This window comes from Anopheles maculipalpis, chromosome 2RL (assembly GCF_943734695.1).
Source record: "Anopheles maculipalpis chromosome 2RL, idAnoMacuDA_375_x, whole genome shotgun sequence".
Lineage (NCBI taxonomy): Eukaryota > Metazoa > Arthropoda > Insecta > Diptera > Culicidae > Anopheles > Anopheles maculipalpis.
In genome coordinates, this window is record NC_064871.1 from 69,314,658 (window position 1) to 69,332,299 (window position 17,642).

At 44.8% G+C, this 17,642-nt stretch overlaps 4 protein-coding genes across 5 annotated transcripts in view; 1 reads left to right on the forward strand and 3 right to left on the reverse strand.

Annotated features, from left to right (window-relative positions):
* Positions 1 to 417: 417 nt before the first annotated feature.
* Positions 418 to 3,782, reverse strand: LOC126556513 (neuronal acetylcholine receptor subunit alpha-2). The gene is made up of 7 exons (XM_050211776.1): positions 3,686 to 3,782; positions 3,386 to 3,586; positions 2,479 to 3,287; positions 2,240 to 2,408; positions 862 to 1,002; positions 615 to 781; positions 418 to 537 (listed from the first exon to the last, which is right to left on the reverse strand). The coding sequence occupies exons 1-7, from the start codon at positions 3,780 to 3,782 to the stop codon at positions 421 to 423; spliced, it is 1,701 nt and encodes a 566-aa protein (XP_050067733.1). The 3' UTR covers positions 418 to 420.
* Positions 3,783 to 6,971: 3,189 nt separating this feature from the next.
* On the reverse strand, positions 6,972 to 10,259 carry LOC126556010 (probable tyrosyl-DNA phosphodiesterase). The gene is made up of 5 exons (XM_050211167.1): positions 10,218 to 10,259; positions 10,064 to 10,144; positions 8,932 to 9,994; positions 7,174 to 7,759; positions 6,972 to 7,103 (listed from the first exon to the last, which is right to left on the reverse strand). Exons 1-5 carry the CDS (start codon positions 10,249 to 10,251, stop codon positions 6,975 to 6,977), a joined length of 1,893 nt encoding a protein of 630 aa, XP_050067124.1. The 5' UTR covers positions 10,252 to 10,259; the 3' UTR covers positions 6,972 to 6,974.
* Positions 10,260 to 10,494: 235 nt separating this feature from the next.
* The window catches only part of LOC126556186 (mitochondrial genome maintenance exonuclease 1-like), a 306,337-nt gene continuing 299,189 nt past the window's right edge, over positions 10,495 to 17,642 (reverse strand). For both annotated transcript variants that reach the window (XM_050211410.1, XM_050211409.1), the window contains exons 2-3: positions 10,921 to 11,699; positions 10,495 to 10,792 (exon numbers count right to left, since the gene is read on the reverse strand). In XM_050211410.1, coding sequence (XP_050067367.1) covers positions 10,495 to 10,792; positions 10,921 to 11,693 — 1,071 coding nt within the window. In that variant the 5' untranslated portion in view covers positions 11,694 to 11,699. The remainder of the gene's footprint in view (positions 10,793 to 10,920; positions 11,700 to 17,642) is intronic.
* Positions 12,259 to 17,426, forward strand: LOC126568821 (inositol polyphosphate 5-phosphatase OCRL). Its single transcript, XM_050225471.1, has 9 exons — positions 12,259 to 12,403; positions 13,078 to 13,258; positions 13,345 to 13,858; positions 13,943 to 14,102; positions 14,207 to 14,385; positions 15,663 to 16,020; positions 16,095 to 16,848; positions 16,930 to 17,163; positions 17,253 to 17,426. The coding sequence occupies exons 1-9, from the start codon at positions 12,326 to 12,328 to the stop codon at positions 17,423 to 17,425; spliced, it is 2,631 nt and encodes an 876-aa protein (XP_050081428.1). The 5' UTR covers positions 12,259 to 12,325; the 3' UTR covers position 17,426.

A 17,642-nucleotide genomic window follows, 5' to 3' on the forward strand; every position in this document is an offset into this window, starting at 1 on the left:
TAAGCGATCTTGATCTATCGCTATCAGTTGACTTGTTGGATTTGAAGCTGTTTGGTGAAACTAAGGACATCCTTTAATTATGCTGGAAGTACTCCATCATTATCCACCAATAGTTTTGCTTTCTTCTATGCTGTTCCACAAAAGACTACAATGTTTTAATTATTTTTCTACAGATGAAGAAAAGAAGAGAAAAGCATGTAGCAAATAATAAACTTAAAGCATAATCTTCTTTATTACTTAATTAATTTTGGCGACATTTTCCTACACATTACCTTCAAATAATTAATCCGTTACCGACCGAAAAAAATGCTTGCGGATAGCATGCAGTGTACTCGTGTGTGCACATGGCTTAAATGTACACTAAACTACTATGCTCTTCGAAGGTCATGGAGATATGTGCGGTTGAGATACATCTACACTTCACGGTTTTGTGAATCCAATGCCAAACACGATCACCACAACAACCATTATGATTCGGTTCAGAATGCACGTCACTTCATCCCATCGGACATTTTTACGCTCCAACGTGTTATAGTTCTAAAAATTTATTTAAAAAAAAAAATATTTAGCGAATATAGTGATTTTGCGGCCAGGAAGTCCAGAAAACCACTTACACTCCTTTGATCCATGGCCAGTGCGAACCTTAGTGCCGGGAAGCTTATAACTCGACCAATCCAGGATCCAGGTGATATGTGAGCTCGTGTTTTCTTTAACCACAGCTCGATCACGAAAAGAATCGACGACAGTGTGTAGAACACGAGTGACCATTGGAAGAAGATATCTGATCGTTGGACGAGAAAAGAAAGAACAAAAAGATTAGCAAATTTTCGGTTCCCATGCTTACTAATGTTAGGCAAGTACATATTTTTGGAACTCCAGCACGTGGCACAATGACGGAGAGGCTCAGAAATGAATTCAGCACCACGATTAGACCGAGCGAGTTCAGTAACAGCCGCGATCGCCCATCGACCAGGAAGGAAATGGATATCAGCAGGTTAGCAACTGCAATAAAGAATAACATTGTGTTATAAAAACTTACTTAAGAGGTAAGATGGTTGATTATTTTATTCTTAAATATTAAACATTCCTTGGCTTTAGCCTAAACTGCTAAAAAAATTAGTTTTTGCGCTAAAATCTCGATAGATTTTGGGCTACCATTTAGCATAAATTTACTATAATAAAATAAATGGCCATAATGATAGGATAACCGAGCATGGCCGGGATACGGCAAAGAATAGGGAGGAAATGCCCTATTATTAATGTTTATTGTTCCAGTCATACATGGTATTGACAATAAGGCGATGTGCCGTCATACTTCAGATCGTTCATTCATTCGCATGATGTCGAGACTTAGGTCGAACCAGCATGCGATGAAAGCACATCTTCAACGTATTGGCAGCGCCGACTCCAAGGTTTGTAGCTGTATCAACGGTGTATCAGCAGCCGTTCGGGCATTAAATAGGGCCTCTGCTGTGCCGATGCGCGATATCCTGGGTCAGAAGCGGGTACACTATGGCAAAAGTATGGAACGGGCCTACGATCAGAAGCTTCTTCCGGTGGTCTTGATGCTGGTGGTATGTATGCGTCGGTTTGCTTTTGAGACTCAGACAAGTTTCTGTGACTCCCCGGTCCATACATGTTACCAGCATTAGGGTTACCAATAGCAAACCACCAGGTACGCCAATGGTGTGGAGGTTTGAAGCCTGCCCGAAAGGACAAACAGCGTGTTGATGTTGTTTGTCCACAAAAAGGAACAACAACAACCTCATCCTTGGACACTGGCAGCAACAAGAAGAGACGATCCAAAAACAACGTCCACACCAACACCAACAAGAGGTATAATGGCAACAAAATTATCAACCGAACCTACCCGGGATAAGGTATATGAAAATGGTGGGAATTGTTTGAGATAAGCTTAGCTTTTAAGTTATACGGTCTGGCCGTTTTTCAGCGGATGAAAAAAAAAACTCAACTGAACTGAGTTTTTCTTACTAGAATTGCTGGTACCACGTAGATGGCTAGATTGAACCCCGATGAGATTTGAACCCCGGTGTTGCCGAGTAAAGACCGGTCTCATTTGGGTTCGTCTTACCACCAGAGTGCCCCAACTGATCAGTCTATTCCATTCAATAACTTGATGTAATTTTTGTTGAAAGCCCATATAACGCATCCCTTTTATAAGTGTTTGAATTACAAATTGTTGTATTTATGAGGTAGCAAAATGCTTCACCTTACTCACCAAAATATGATGGATAAATCGAAACGGAATGAATATCACTTTTCCGCATCATTTCGATGTGCATTTCGAGCATTGGTTGCTGTCCATACGGCGTAATGGTCTGCTCGTACTCATGCTTACCGATGGTTTTTATGGACCATTCTGATTGTTCAAAGTCCGGATCAAAAAGCTACAAAAATGACGAAGGGTTAGTATCAACTGAACATTTAAAAAAATCTATTACCGATATCATTACTTACCACCATTCCCATAACTACACGAATAGGTACGTTTCGCTCATGGCCTGCCGCCAAAAGTTGCAATTGGCAAGCGTTTACGTCATACGGCCACCTATAGCTATCCGAAAGGGTACAGAAATTGACCCACGAAAACTCCTCGATTTCGACTATTACGGTTCCTTCCTGCGAGAGAAAGCAGAGCGAGTACGGTCCAGTGAAGAGGCTCAACGTTTCGAAAGCTGGCGTCCAGATCGTGTGACACACGTCACCGACCACGGTCACGTTGTCGAAGTCGGATGCGTTCCAGTTGTAGCGTGAATCCTGCCAGGATAGGCCCATCGCACCCGACAGCTCGATCAGATTAGTGGTCTGATCGTAAACGAACCCTTGCACGTACATGTGCGAAATTTGAACGCCCGTAAAGTTGACCGGTGGATCAATCCATCGCGGTACCGACTTCAGATGATCGATCAAACGTTGCTTTCCATCGTACTCTTGCTCGAGCTCGCTACCATCAATCATCACCGTACCGTCGGTGGCGTTTGAGGGCAGCGGACAGTCATAGAACCATTTCGCCAAAGCCGTACCCCACGTGGTAAAGCTGACGTAACTCAGCCCGCTCGAATTCTTGCTTGGCATCATCGCTTCCATGAACGGTTCCCCAGTAAGATTGCCGGCGTAAATTCTGATCTGCCCTTCTGCATAGATACGAACGCGCACCGGAAGTGGATCAATCGGTGACAACAGTCCAGCGCTTGCCTTCGTCCTCAACGGCGAACCCTTCTGGCCGAAACGTATCTGCGAAAATGTATTTCCACCGCCACCAAGCACTGGCAAAAAAAAGAAAACGGGCAAGCGGGAAGATTATGCGAACCGAAATCGGAATGCAATCAAACGGGCTAGGCATTGGTTCCTCGATGAGGTTTACCTATTTCCAGCGCAGTTCCACTCGTTTTGTTCTGTTCCGCCAGCAGAATATGACCGTCGCGAGCGGCCAACACGTACACTAGAAGATCGACCACCAGATCGGGGTCAGCTGTTGGATCGTGATGCTGCAGCTCATGCAGCTTGAAGAACGCCCGATAGTTGTACCCATTGATAGCGTTGTGCTGCTTGCATTTGTGCAATTCTATGCCGGTTAAGGTCGCGCGAGGATGTGGACGATAAGAGACAGATTAATGGCAACGAATTCTAAGCACGGTTCGCACATAATGCAACCTCTACTCACCGTCAAAGCTGACATTATACCGGGTGTCGGCGTGGCACACGATAGCGAGAGTCAGGAGCAGGGCTATTCCGAGCACGGTTCCACTTATGCGACGCATCTCTGCAAGAGGCAAACTTTACCAATGCATGCAGTCGCCAGATCAAACGCAAGTGAAGGATATCAAATGTGCAACTTACTGCAGCAAAATGTTGCTCTACAGCCACCAAGCAGCAGCATGTGTTGTGGCGATGGGTTTTTGCTAACTGAACGGTTTTTGAAGCAGTAAGCCACGCTCTCGCTAACCACATTTGTGTGGCTTACGAATTGTGATAAGAACGAGTTGAACGCATTCCACACAACGCGAGAAGAAAATGGGTTAAAGAAGGACAGAAAAGGCATCAGAGATGAATTATGCGTTCGGTATGCGCCACCCACTGGTTAGAAACGATTGTGTGACAGTGTAACCAAGTGCACCTATCGGTAAGGTTGTATACGCTCTTAGCGATTAGACTAGTCTGTATAGAGAAGAACACAATATGTTAACTATTTACTGATAAACTTTTATTCTAGTTCCTTTCAACAACCAGAACAGTACTTGAGTTGATCTGGACTATCTTCGCCCAAATAATCGATGATGAATGGATCGTCGCTTGGATCGTACGGAATGATTGGAACATCATAATGCATCGGAAATGAAGGACGTTCGTCTAGTCTTCGACTAGAAAAGGTTAGGATGTGAAAACTCTGTTTGATGGTTGCACGCAATGCTTGCACACTTTCGCTTGCACTTTCAGCATCTTCGGAAGGAATAGTATACCCGTCTCGTAAAAGTTGATATGCAAAAGTTTATCGTACCAAAGGATACCTCCAAACAGCACCGTTGAAAAAAATGGCCGATGTAAGCAGAAACTACTGCAAACCCTGCCCTGTGCAGACAATCACCGGCAGTACCAAGCTCGGCTAACCCACTGGTACGAAAAGCCACCTTTGCTTCCCATGCACTTCTTTTGCATATTGCAGCATTTTGTAGTAGAACCTCTCTTATGAAAATGAACAACAATAACGGTTAATATTCAAATTCACGGAGAATATCACATCAGAAATCCCAACTTTTGCATGATACATTAAAACCCTGTAGAGATCCTTCGACTATCACCACCATCCTCTGGTCGTTCATCCGAATACATGTCTATTTTACACATCTTAAAGACCTCCGCATCTCTTCCAACACTTCCAACCGGTTGAACTACAGCAGCCTGAGGAAAGCTCTCCAATCAAAATACATGTCGCGATGGACGACGCTGGGACTGCACAGGACATTTATAGTTCCAGCTCTCACATACACCTCTGGACACACAGACTCTACACAAAATTGGTGAATTGATCTTAATCCGCCTAAACTCTTCTAACAGGAGCAAAGACGAACTATACGACCTGTAGGGCGATCTTACCGACTTGCGACGAATTAGACTCGTTAAACTTCGGTGATTGCTTCATGTTTGATAATCACACTGGACGACCCATCTCATAGTGTCTTTCTAGGCCCACATATGCAGAGGAGGCATAGTTAAGTCCAAACTGAGATAAATTTTTTTTTTTTTTTTAACTATTACAGGTTTTCTTTATTTAAAACAAAGTTATTTACCTGTCTCCCTCCCCCAGGTATTTCCGCAAGAGCTTTCCCTATGGGGGGTTGTTCCCACGCTACGTGGTTTTTCACCTAAGAACTAATTAAACTTACTAAGTATAACTAATTAAAAACCAAGTGTAATTCCGACGCCGCTAGTTGTCTTTCGATGCATACATCGCTTCTATTATCTTCGTCCTTCACTGACGCCTGCACGCTTAACGTCCCGAAGTGATGTTTGCTAAAAGCGAGGCTTCTTCCGCTGGGGTAAGCGACAGCCTCCTCTCGGTGTTAACTTGAGGAAACTCGGGGACTCTCTGAGTTTCTCCAGCTCTCCGATTTCTCCTCCTCTCTCGAGCATTAGCCCTACGATTCCTTCTGGACCGAATCAAGTCCGCCGCTGATGGAGGCTCTCGACGACGGCGTCTCCTTCCGGGAGGAACAGGTGGAAGTGTTCCCTCCCTTACCCTAGCTCTCCATATCCTCCGCATGTAGATTCGGCGCTCATGCCGAAGTCGCACCGTTTCGGGGGAAGGTGTTCGCCCGTAGCTACGTCTGGGAATGGGAGGTGGAGCTGTTCCAGCACGCTCTGCCTCCGCTGCTGCCCGCAGAATATCATCTTCCCTGGCTGTCGATGCTGCTGCGACATCAGCTGCTAGCCTTCTCCGTGCACGTTTCTCCGCCCTGGCCCGTCCACGTCTGCTGCGAGCTGACCGTTGCCGTGCTGCTCGTGCCTCGTTGACCCGTCTTGTAATGTCTAGCAAGACCTCCTCTTCGATCTCCTCGGCAAAGAGAGCAGCCACACTGTCCAGCCCAACCTCGTCGTTCTCTGTTAAGGCAGCATTCGTCCTCCCATTCATTATCGCTTCCTCGTCTCGCCATATCTGCTGGAGCACCGTGGTGATCGACTTTGCTGCGCGTTGTATGCGATCCCACCACTCTGGACTCTCAAGCAATTTCATTGATAGATTGTCTGAATGGATTGGATCGCTCGTCCCCCAGCCCAACAATTCTCGCCGGACGTCGTCGAACACTGGACACTCAAACATGACGTGGGCCACTGACTCGACCAAGCCTATGCACCGTGGACACTCAGGGGACGTAGTGAAGCCGCACACGTGCAGATACTCACGGAAAAATCCATGTCCCGTGAGTATTTGGGAGAGGTAGAAATCCACCTCCCCATGCTTCCGCCCCATCCATTGATGCAGATCGGGAATCATTCTGTGAGCCCATGTCACATACCGACTAGCCGTTGTTGCTGCCGCTGACCGATCCCACGAGCGCTGCCACTCCTGGATCGTGGCCATTCGTTCCGACATCCGGATCTCCTTCCTGCTGATTCCATTGTCATCTAAAAGTCTCCTGTGTCAAACTGAGATGAAGTGATGGCGCTGATGTGTACGCCAGCTATTGACTTGACCGACGACGGCGCTAGAACTCTAAACGGTATTACGGACTTCTGCAGCTTTGTAGACTGCTTTAGCGTCTAATAAATAACTTGGTAAGTGATTGTGATTTTTATTTATCAAGCATCGCGGTCTCTGCTGCCTGAGTAAGACCTTAGTAAAAAAGCAAGTATAATGTATGAAAAATATCAATTGTATTGAAGCCTCCTCTTCGACGCACCCTTACACAGATAAAACAAACAGATCCTGTATATAGTCAGCAAATTTTCCAAATTCACTGGTGTAAATAATCCATAAAGAACGGGGTATCCTCTGGGGCGTATGGAATGATCGGGATGTCATAGGGCATCGGAAACGGGGGATGTTTCTTGTTCGCTTCCATCGGGAAAAAGTTTTCATCCAGCTAAAATTGTACATTTGTAACCAAAACTTAATGATTTACTTTAATTACTTTAAACAACTGCGAGGCTTACCATCATCTTGGGCAGGAATAGTACACCCGCTTCGTAGCTATTGATACGCAATGGCTTCTCGAACCGACCGGTCTTGTTGTAAACGCCCCATGCCGCTTTCGACAGATTGGCGGAAGTAAGCAAAAACCAGTACAAACCTCGATGTGACCAGCGGCAGTAAGTTTTGATGTGCGGCATCGCTTTGTTGCGGTGACGCGCTCGACTACACCACTGATGAAGATAGTCCTTGAGCCATTCCTGCTTCACGTGCGTACTCCTAACGTACGGTAGGCAACCTCCACCGAGCAAAGCGTCATGGCTTTGGCGCACGTTCGAGTAGCTCGGATAAATCATCCTAAAGCCAGGCAACCGACGTATGCCGACCGGGGCACTATCCTTCCGAAAGCTTGCCATAATTTCTCCCAATACCCACGATTCGGGTGAGGGGCCAAGGCTACCGATGCTGGAACTTTGTGCCACCAGCGGACAGGCGTCATCGATTGGGGCGGCATGCTGAGAGAGTACGTAGCCCAAGCGAGGATGTCCCCATAACGGGCCTTTCGGCGTATTCGTGTGACCACCCGGAACTGAAGCTACGAGAAATACTCTGGAAATGAATTTAAAATGTGCAATCATGAATTTAAAGTATACAATCAGCACCAGTGGTCTTTTATACTATTCTTATATAGTACCGGGCTATTCTTATATTGCACGGATACAATTCCGATTTAGGGTAAACCCTCGGTCTTTGTGGTGTTTCTGTAAAATTTTCTTTTCCCCCGTCGCTGATGGTATACCATCCACATTATTAAAGAAATGTTCTTCATTTTTCGCACCCCTTCTTTGCCGTCTGCTATAGCATTCCTGCAATTGATCATTCCTTCAAGTCTCTTTTCTGCCCTTGTGGAAAAAAGCTTGGCTTATTCCTATCCACAAAAAGGTGATCGTTCTTTTCATAGTCCATTCTTCTATGGACCTTTTACCACATGGCGCTCGGCTGCCAAGTATACATTATATATACCGATTTTAAGACAGCTTTCGACCCCATCTCCTCGGGCGGTTTAATGTCGAAACACTCGAAACAAAAACCGGTTTTTGTGACCCTATTCTTTCCTGGTTTAAGTCATACCTCTACATATCGTAGATGGATCATATAAAGTCAGAATAGAAAATAAGTTTTTCGATTCTTTTGTTGCCACGTCCGGAGTGCCCCAGCGCATTGTACTCAGTTCCCCACTGTTTCTACTGTCAACGAGTTTGTAAATATTCTTCCTCCTGTTCACTACTTGCCAAAAATCATAACGAAAACAACATTTTCCTGCCAGTGTCCTCGCTGACTGATTGTGTAAGTCTCCAAGATTACCTCGTTTGTTTCAATATTTGGTGCAACTTCGATGGGCCTTGTTCTGTCTCTAGATAAATGTTGTGTAATTTCTTATGACCGTTCGAATAGCAATATCAAGCATGATCATTCTCTTTGTGGCCCGTTCGATACCTGAGAATGCATCGGTAGTTTGGGGCTAACACTGATCGAAAGGATGGAACTAATTCAGCAGAAATTCGTATGCTATCGGCCGCTGATTACTTAGTCTCAAGCCTCTGAGAACGCCCAATTCTAACATCCAGACATACTATGTTGCCTGCATCCTTTCCAATCATCTGGATGTTACTGCTTTCCTTTCTTTGATTTCTACCCCAGAGACAAGCAAGTTAACATTAATAAAAGATAATAATAGTAATGAGGACGTGCATCATTCGCTAGGATAGAACTGAACTTACTTGACATCGGAAAAGTCCGTTTTTCTTATTCGTGCCAACCATGGCTGCAGCTGGGGTAGTTTGTATGCGTCGAGATAAGTCAGCAGACTGGCGCGGAAATCGGTTCTGCTTTCACCGTACGTCGTGTCAGATCCCTCCGGAACCGCTGGCAACCGTGGGCTTATCCATAACCCCTGTGTACGATTGTGCCAATCATCCTCGTACAGATTAGCGGTCGAAATGACGACACGCATCGAACCATCCTTATATCCGTACAGGCCCATTTTCGTGTGGTGTACCCCGAATGGCGTTTTAATCTCTACCTTCACCGCCGTAACATTCGGCTTCTTTTGCGTAACCATCCGCAGCTCGGGCGTTTCATCGCCGTACAGTACGAGTAGCGGGACATTTTCGTACCCGGCAAAAAAGTAATGCGCCAACAGCCAGCCGATGTCTACCATGAAGTTCATCTGCACCGAACACTCGAGCTCACCCAGGCTCGAATCGAGCAGCTCCTGGAACGTTACGGCCAGTGGTTCCGTATGCGTGGGTTTGGACGCGGTTATGGTGGTAAGGAAAAAGTTATACGGTGCTGCCGCTGCAAGCTTTTCTGCCATACGGCCCCGTGGTGCCACAACCGGAAAGTACGAACTAATGTCACGCGGAATAGCCTGTTTCAAGGATATCCCCGTATCGACGGATGAGACGCTGGCTGAGGACTCTTCCTTCGGTGGCGCAACTACTGTTGCTGTCGGTTTGTCTCTCTGTGTGGACTGCATTTTTGCCCTCCGTTCGGCGAATAGTGATTCAATCGGGTTTTTGCTGTCTTTTCCCGTGGTTGAAGGTTTTGAATCCGTTTTCGCGACTCCGACTAGCGGAAGTGCAGAAGTTGTGGGAATCGGACCGGAAGAGATGTGTTCCGTTCTGGATTTCTTTTCGGGGTTAATCGAATCGGAAGAAGGGTGATGTGGAAACAGATTGGATACAATTTTCAGTTGCTCGGCAAACACGCTTTTGTGTACCTTTACATCGTCGGGAATTTCGACCATTGACCACGAAGCGGACTTGGCAAGTAATTTTTCAACTGTAAAAATACATAAACACATGCATAAAGGAGGTAGTGCCCAATCGATCGGTATAGTGTGGAACTCACTGTGTGGATGGGAATATTCGCGGAAATGAACCGGATTCACACGGTAGCATTCACCTCCATACTGGCACTCTTTCGTCGGTGCTGTCGGGAAGAGACACAGGATGTGTAAGCAAGCATTATCAATCAAAATAGTAGAGCCGGCAAACTCTTTTACCATTAGAATTCATTTTTCTTTTACTATTTTCCATAACAATAAACAATACAACATCACGCAAAACAAAAGCGGAAAAACGGTTTTCGATGCTTGACATACAACAGTGTTGCCAAGCTGGCTTTGCTGTCATACTGAAACTGCCAAATTAAGGCGCCTTTTTTATATCAGCTGATTTTACAATCTGCCGGTAATATGCAAATAACGACAATTGGGCAAGTTACTTCATTTTAGGCACTTTTTATTGATTCGCTTTGTAAATGCTACATCATTCAATATTTTAGATTGGTTCGGGTAGGGTACCATCTCTGTAGCGCGTCCAATATTCCTGCAAGCGGTTTAACCATAGCTGCCAATAACGTCGCATCTCACCAACAGAAAGTATGTGAACGTTGGCCGGTTTTCCGCTAGTGTATGCTACAAATATTGCACCCCGTTGTATTCGCGCATCGCTCAATTCGTTATTTGCCTGTAGTGCTCCCAGGTACGCGCACAACTGTATCGGCGCGTCGTAGGTGGCCTCAACGTTTGCCTTTGGGTTGTCCGATGATTTCCATTCGATGACATGATATTGGCCCCTACGGAAAAGAGTAGTGTTTAAATTCAATTCATATCAATCGTATTTCAAGAGTCATTCAAGTAAAGAATCTATTCTCCAACGATTCGTGAAACTTTAAAGATTGAGATTGACTCGCTTTTCGCGTACTTAGTCGAGGTAATGCAGTCTACTACACCGTTATAGTGCAGGTAGGGATGGTACAGCTTCTGTTCAATAATCCTTGCCGGTCGTTCCACATGCTTAAGTGCTCCATGAATACTTTTCCACAGCACACCGGTCTTTTGAATCATTTCCTGTGAAGGATCGGTTCCCGATAGCCACGTTTCTAGCGTTGTGTGCAATGTACTTCCACGGGCAAATATGTCCTTTTGCAGCTGTGCAAAACCTTCTTCACCCAGTTCGGCGATTTTGGTGCTCTTCCAGCGCAGTAGCGCCTGCCTTGATGCATCCGACATAGTTGCCGACAATATCCGATTGACCGATGGCGATCGGTACTTTTCACTTTCGTGTTGTTCATGCAGTATCCAACCCTTTTCGATGATACCTTTCGCACTCGGAACAATCGGGAACTTGGTGATGTGTTTCAGTTCTTTTTCTGTGAATGGAATCACCGAATGCTCCGCTGCTGTGTACATACTATCCATCAATTCATTGGTGGTGGTTTTCGGTCGTGAAATATTGCGCATTTGCCAGAAAATCTCGGATCGGAGCTCTGTTTCAACAGCCGGTGCATTTATTGGTTGCGTTTCATTATCACAGGTTGATGTGGATTTCTTTTGCGTTTTTACCGGCTTCACGACCGCACCGAATAGAGCTTTATTTTCATAGTTTAAACGTTTGATAACAGCCGCTTTTGATAGCTTTGTGTTTGCACGCTTTGCGGACGTACCGTACATGCGGAAAAGGCTATATTTGAACATTTTCTTCTGGCCAGCAAAAAGCACAAAACGCAACACGAAAGTTCACGTTCAGGAAAAACTGTTTGTTTGTAAACAACAATAGTACGCGGGATGCCAACGCACACAAGGACACAAGGATGACATTGGGTGTACGAAATATGATTTTATTTGGATCCATAAAAAAGTACATTTTAAATGCATTTTAAATCCTTTGTAACAAAATAGGACCTGGTTTTAGATTAAATAAAAATCCACAATGTTTATTTTCATTGAACGACATGATTGACAAGTATGTAAGAATCGGACCCGGAGCTATGTACGTTGAATTGGCGACCATCGATTTAATGTCAAAGTTGTGCAAAATTAAAAAAAAATCACACACAACTCCAACAAAATACGAAGCCGTAGAATCAACCCAGAAAACTATCGTCACACAAAACGCTTGCCCTAAAATTGTTGCATTTTTACAAAACAAAACTCTATCCACACCCACAATAAGTGCTGCATTATACGCGTGTTAAAGTGATAGTTTAGAAGAAGTAAAGCGTAAAATAGTGAGAAATTGTTAAGGAAAGGTGTAAAGAACAACCATTCTGCACTAGCGAGATTAACGTTTTGTGGTGTGAGGTTTTTGCGCTTTTACGAATGTGAAAATGAACAGTTCCAACCATGATTCGATTATTATCCGAACGGTGACACAAAAGTTCCGTGAAGGCGAATCCGTACTGGCCGTATCCTTTTCAAACTGGGAAATTCACCGAAAAGGGAAGGAACAGGTTGGTCTAAGGTCTGTGGTTTTTTTTATTACAATTTAAACACGATAAGAAACCGAAATCAGCTTTAAAGTACAAACGCATGCTCTGTTTGGTAAGGCAACGCGTTCAGCTCATTAACGAAAAAGAAAAAAAAACAAACACTTCTTACAAGAGGTCGTGACGAAAGATTGCGTTTTCACTTTTCGCTGCCCGCACCGAATGCAATTCGCGTTGATGGTTTGTTTACGTTTTGCACAACGATAAGAATGGTACGTGAGGTAGGAGAAACGGGTTTACTTGCGAATGGAAAGCAAGTGGACGGTAGAACATTGCTATTTGTGTTTTTTTTCCTCTCTCTGTGGGCAATCTTAGCAACCGCAGACAGGATGGAATCGCGTATTTCACTTGAAACTGAGCTCTCCAAACGTATTGGTTGCTCTGGATTCTCTTGAAACACTGGATTTAGATAACAGAAATTTATTCTCAATTTGATGACGCACGACACATGTATAAACATAGGGAGTTCGTGTGTGCTTGGAAATGACCTCCCTCTCTTAGAAAAGAAGTTGGTAGCATAAGCATATTTGGGTGTGGGTTAGTTTATTTTCCTTAACCAGTAGATCCACACAACGACTCGCGCCACTCGATAGATACTTGCAGCGTACCAAATCGTCGGCAACAACTTCCAAAACCGGCTGCTCGTGACGGTCAGCTCTAGTGAAACGGCTGCCTTGTTTGCATTTTCCGTTTCCCGCGAACCTCCAGAAAGCATATCCGACCTGACGATTGTGGCCGTTTTCCCAATAAATGAATCATTTTTCGTCAACACAGGTGAGCATAGAAATAAGCACGCTAGGAGCCTATTTGCCTGATTTGTTTGCTTAATAATGCTTTTTCTTGCACACCCGAATGTTTAGATTCCAGTTTTGGTGCCGTATCCAGTCACCAGTTCACCGTGTATTCGGAGAATCAACAAACCACCTTCTACTACCACGCGTCCGAGGAAACCAACGTGGCAAAGGAACATTTTTTGATCAGCGTGAAAAATCTTAAAGCTTCGTTCCGTGCCGTTCCGATACATTCGCCGGCCGCATTCGACTGGCTGCAGTACTACAAACCGGCGGACGAACGGGCCGGTCTGTTGGCGATCGATCGCAGTGTAGCGGATGGTAGCCAAGCGCCCAAAACGCGTGACGCAAAGTTCCGCGAAGAGCTCGAACGACGGCGGCATGAGTACACGGTGTACGAACCTTACCACGTGTACACCGCGACCTGGAACGTGAACGGACAAACGTCCGAAGCAATTGAACTACCGGAATGGCTCGCCACCACGGACAGTCCGCCCGACATCTATGCGGTCGGGTTTCAGGAGATCGAATGGACACCGGAGAAGATTCTGATGAATGAAACCAAAATCGATCGGACCTGGGTGTAAGTCTTCGATGTCGGAGATGTCTTTGAGTAGAAACAAGGCTTTTTATATACATTTCCTTACGATCTGGTCTGTTCTTATAGTGATAAAGTTATGAGCGGTCTTCACAAGGGAGCGATCTATACCGAGCTCGCCTCGGTACGGTTGGTGGGCATGATGCTAACCGTTGCTGTTAAAAGTACGATCTATCCGAAGATAACCGATTGTCTCACATCTGCCGTCGGTACTGGGACGCTGAAATGGGTAAGCAGAGAAGACTACCACCCTTTGCGAACAAATCGATGCTGAATCAGTCAAAAATAACATTATCGATTAATTTTTGCTCTGTTTTTTTTTTCCTCTTACAGGGCAATAAAGGTGGCGTTGGGGTGAGCTTTAAGTTGAACGAAGCCCTGTTTTGCTTCGTTAACACTCACCTGGCCGCTCACACGCAAGAAGTGGAGCGAAGGAATGACGATCATGACGATATTATACGGCGTATGTCATTCGAAAATGGGTTTCAATTGCGTTCGATCGACGAACATCAGTAAGTATAAGAGGTTTATTTGGGGATACGGGGCCCACCCCTCCCTCTTTTTTTGCTTATCAATCAACATGCCTATCGAAAAAACATAGATAACAGTCACAAGAAAGACGCCACGTTTTCTTATCGGAAGTATAGCATTATTAGACGTATTCCGATACAGTAAATCGTCAACCCCGAATGTGATAGGGAAATATTGTTTGTTGAGTCATTGATTGGATTAATGACTTCAACATGTCTGTAAGGGATAGGTACAGCTTTAGGTAACCTAAAAATAAGGAGATTTCTAAACTTTTTTTGTTCGAAACATACAAAATACTTCGATCCCGCTGTTTTTGGCTTCCATTTGGCAACTAACGCCTCTACGCCTTCGGTACCGACTAGCAAATCATACAAAATTTCTTATTTTTTCTTATTTTTTATTCTTAAGTATGACGGCACGTTGTCGTATTGTCAATAATATTTTCCCTCATTGCTCGATTTTTGTATCATACGCCATGCGTATTTTTGAGTTATAATGTACTCGAACACTTTAACAATACGATCACGAGATAATTGCGCTAACCCTGTCCGGAACAACCAGAAAAACTTCATATTTCAAGAAACCGGGCTGCGCGGGCTTATAACATTTTTATACGTAATCCAATATTACTGCCATATTATGGTTAAATCAATTCTTCTTATTTCTATTTAATTAAATATCCCTTCTCAATTCTATGCAATTTCCACGCTATGGGCCTTCCTAGTTTATAGTTTTTTTTTTTTTTCAGACAAAAAGCAAAAAGAACATTAGGCAATTTTAAGAGCTTTATCAAAAAGCCTCTAACAGTTGATTGAACTGTAAAGCACGGATATAATCGGATTATTTTTCAGGATTTTACTACGAGTAGGAAAACAATGTTAACTAGTTAACTTTACCTAACTGACCTTTTTTAAATTGCACATTAAACTTGTGATATGATCGTTCAAAAATTGTCCAAAGCACTTAAATAATTAATTTTCAACATTCATATCTTAAAAACGACTAAGAGTAGTGGTGTCGCATATAAATAGCAAGAAGAAAAGTTATTTTAATTTTCATTAGAAAATAGTACCACGATTGGATTACGTATACAAAAGTTATATGCCTAAGTAGCCCGGTTGCGTCGAGCAGGGTTAAAAATGCAACGGCATGCAACGTTTGAAAGCTAACGGCAAAGTGTTCTGCTACCCCTTTAATGCTTGTGTATGTTTCATTTTATCGATTCAAACTGATCTTATATTTTTTCTTCCCATTCTAGTCACATATTTTGGATCGGTGACTTAAACTACCGGCTCGACGGTCCGGAAGTGTCTCAGGAGTACGTAAACCGGAAGGATCGCGACTACAATCAGCTTTACCAGCACGATCAACTGTACGTGGAGAAGCGCCGGAACCGCATCTTTCGCGACTACAAGGAGGGCAAGATACTATTTCCACCCACCTACAAATACAATCCCGGCACGGACGAGTGGGACAGTAGTGAGAAAAGTCGCACACCCGCTTGGTGCGATCGGATTCTGTGGAAAGGTCAGCGGATAGAGCTGCTGGGGTACCAAAGCGTGATGCAGCTGCGAAAAAGCGACCACAAGCCGGTTTATGCAGATTTTAAGGTCGATGTAAGTGTGAACTAAAGTCCCAACTTTTCTTCAATGTCTCTGCTAACATACATTCTCGCCGTTCTTACTTCTAGGCGCAAGCGAAGGATCAAGCGATGTTGAAAAAAATAAGCGAAGAGGTACTGAAAACGGTCGACAAGTACGAAAACGACAATCAACCACAGATTACGGTGGAGCAGACCGATCTCGACTTTGGTTTGATACGCTTCAATGAAAAGTACTCGCGCGAGCTGTTGGTAGCGAACAATTGCCATCTGCCGGTACGTTTCCGGTTTGCCTGCAAGGACGACCGGAACAGTCAGGTGTGCGAAGAGTTCATTCGCATCAGCCACAGCAAAGGGGAACTGCTGACCGGGAGCAGCTTAAGCATACGCATCGACATACTGGTCGATGGGCCGGCCGCTTCCCGGATGCTGCGAAAGCTTAAGGACGCCCAGGCCGGCATTAAAGTGCCGCTCGACATTCTGGTGCTGCACGTGGAGAATGGTCGGGACATATTTATTACCATTTTTGGCGAGTATAGGCCGAGCTGTTTCGGAGTGTCGCTCGATACGCTAATGAAGCTGAACAAACCCGTCTCGATGTACGCAATCCACGAGCTGGTATCGTTGGATCACGAGGAGAAGCTGATCGATCTGGTCGGGGACGATGTCGGTGGTAGCAATCTTCGTTTTCCGCGCGAAATCTGGCGCCTGGTGGACAATCTGCGCAAGATGGGCCTGCAGACGCCACAGTTGTTCACCCTAGACCGAAAGATTGGACAGTCGGATGCGGCTAATCTGCTCGAAATTCGCGACTGGCTGGACAGCTGGTCGACCGATGATTTTCGTATCCTTTTATGATGTTTTTGAAGGTTTTTCTTTCAGTTGAAAAAAAAATCTTTTCCTTAACTAAGATTTATGATCGCAGCCGGTACACCACATTCGACAGCAGAAGCACTTTTAATGATGCTGGAAGCCCTTCCAGAGCCGGTAGTGACCATCAGCGAACGGGAGTGCATTATAGCGGCGGATAATTTCGAGCGGTGCAAGGAGCTACTGCGCGCGAAGCTTAAGTCCGTCAATCGGCTTCTTTTTCTGTACATTTGTCTCTTTTTGCAGGATCTCTGGAACGCTAACAAATCGATCCGGATCGAACCGATCGGTAAGAAATTGAGCTCGAAGATATTTAATCTCACAACGGAGAATATACGTAATGCAACGTTTGTTTTCTTTCTGTTTTGATTTTTCTAGCGGGCCTATTTGGTCGAATAATGATTCGCAGTCAGCTGCCGGCCAAGCCAGAGTTTAGCAACAGTATTTATGCGTATTGCGAGGGTGAACGCGACCAGCGAAGACGGTTCATGATGACACTACTTAACAATAACGTGCGAGAGTTTGCCCGTCAGGAGATGAGCACCTACTGATTTGTGGAACTATAATCGGATGGGCATTTGTACTGGAAAGGTCTGTGTGCAACGATAATAGTAACACCATCATAAGAGCAATAGTAGCGTTAACACACACACACTCACACACATACATGCTATCTGTCGATGATTCGATTTGTTGAAACTATCCCCTAGGAACAAAATCTCAATTCTCACTATAATGAGCAGATGCTTCTCACTATAGTGAGAAGTG

Coding starts and splice junctions, on each gene's coding strand:
- LOC126556010 (XM_050211167.1), bottom strand. CDS start 10,251: ATGGAAAATAGTAAAAGAAAAATGAATTCTAATG. Junction 9,995..10,063: donor CGAATATTCCCATCCACACA/GTGAGTTCCACA, acceptor GTATTTTTACAG/TTGAAAAATTACTTGCCAAG. Junction 7,760..8,931: donor ACGGACTTTTCCGATGTCAA/GTAAGTTCAGTT, acceptor ATTCATTTCCAG/AGTATTTCTCGTAGCTTCAG.
- LOC126568821 (XM_050225471.1), top strand. CDS start 12,326: ATGAACAGTTCCAACCATGATTCGATTATTATCCGAACGGTGACACAA. Junction 14,386..15,662: donor CGTTCGATCGACGAACATCA/GTAAGTATAAGA, acceptor TTCCCATTCTAG/TCACATATTTTGGATCGGTG. Junction 16,849..16,929: donor CTGGTCGACCGATGATTTTC/GTATCCTTTTAT, acceptor TTATGATCGCAG/CCGGTACACCACATTCGACA.
- LOC126556513 (XM_050211776.1), bottom strand. CDS start 3,782: ATGCGTCGCATAAGTGGAACCGTGCTCGGAATAGCCCTGCTCCTGACT. Junction 2,409..2,478: donor GTGTAGTTATGGGAATGGTG/GTAAGTAATGAT, acceptor TCATTTTTGTAG/CTTTTTGATCCGGACTTTGA. Junction 538..614: donor TGGCCATGGATCAAAGGAGT/GTAAGTGGTTTT, acceptor ATAAATTTTTAG/AACTATAACACGTTGGAGCG.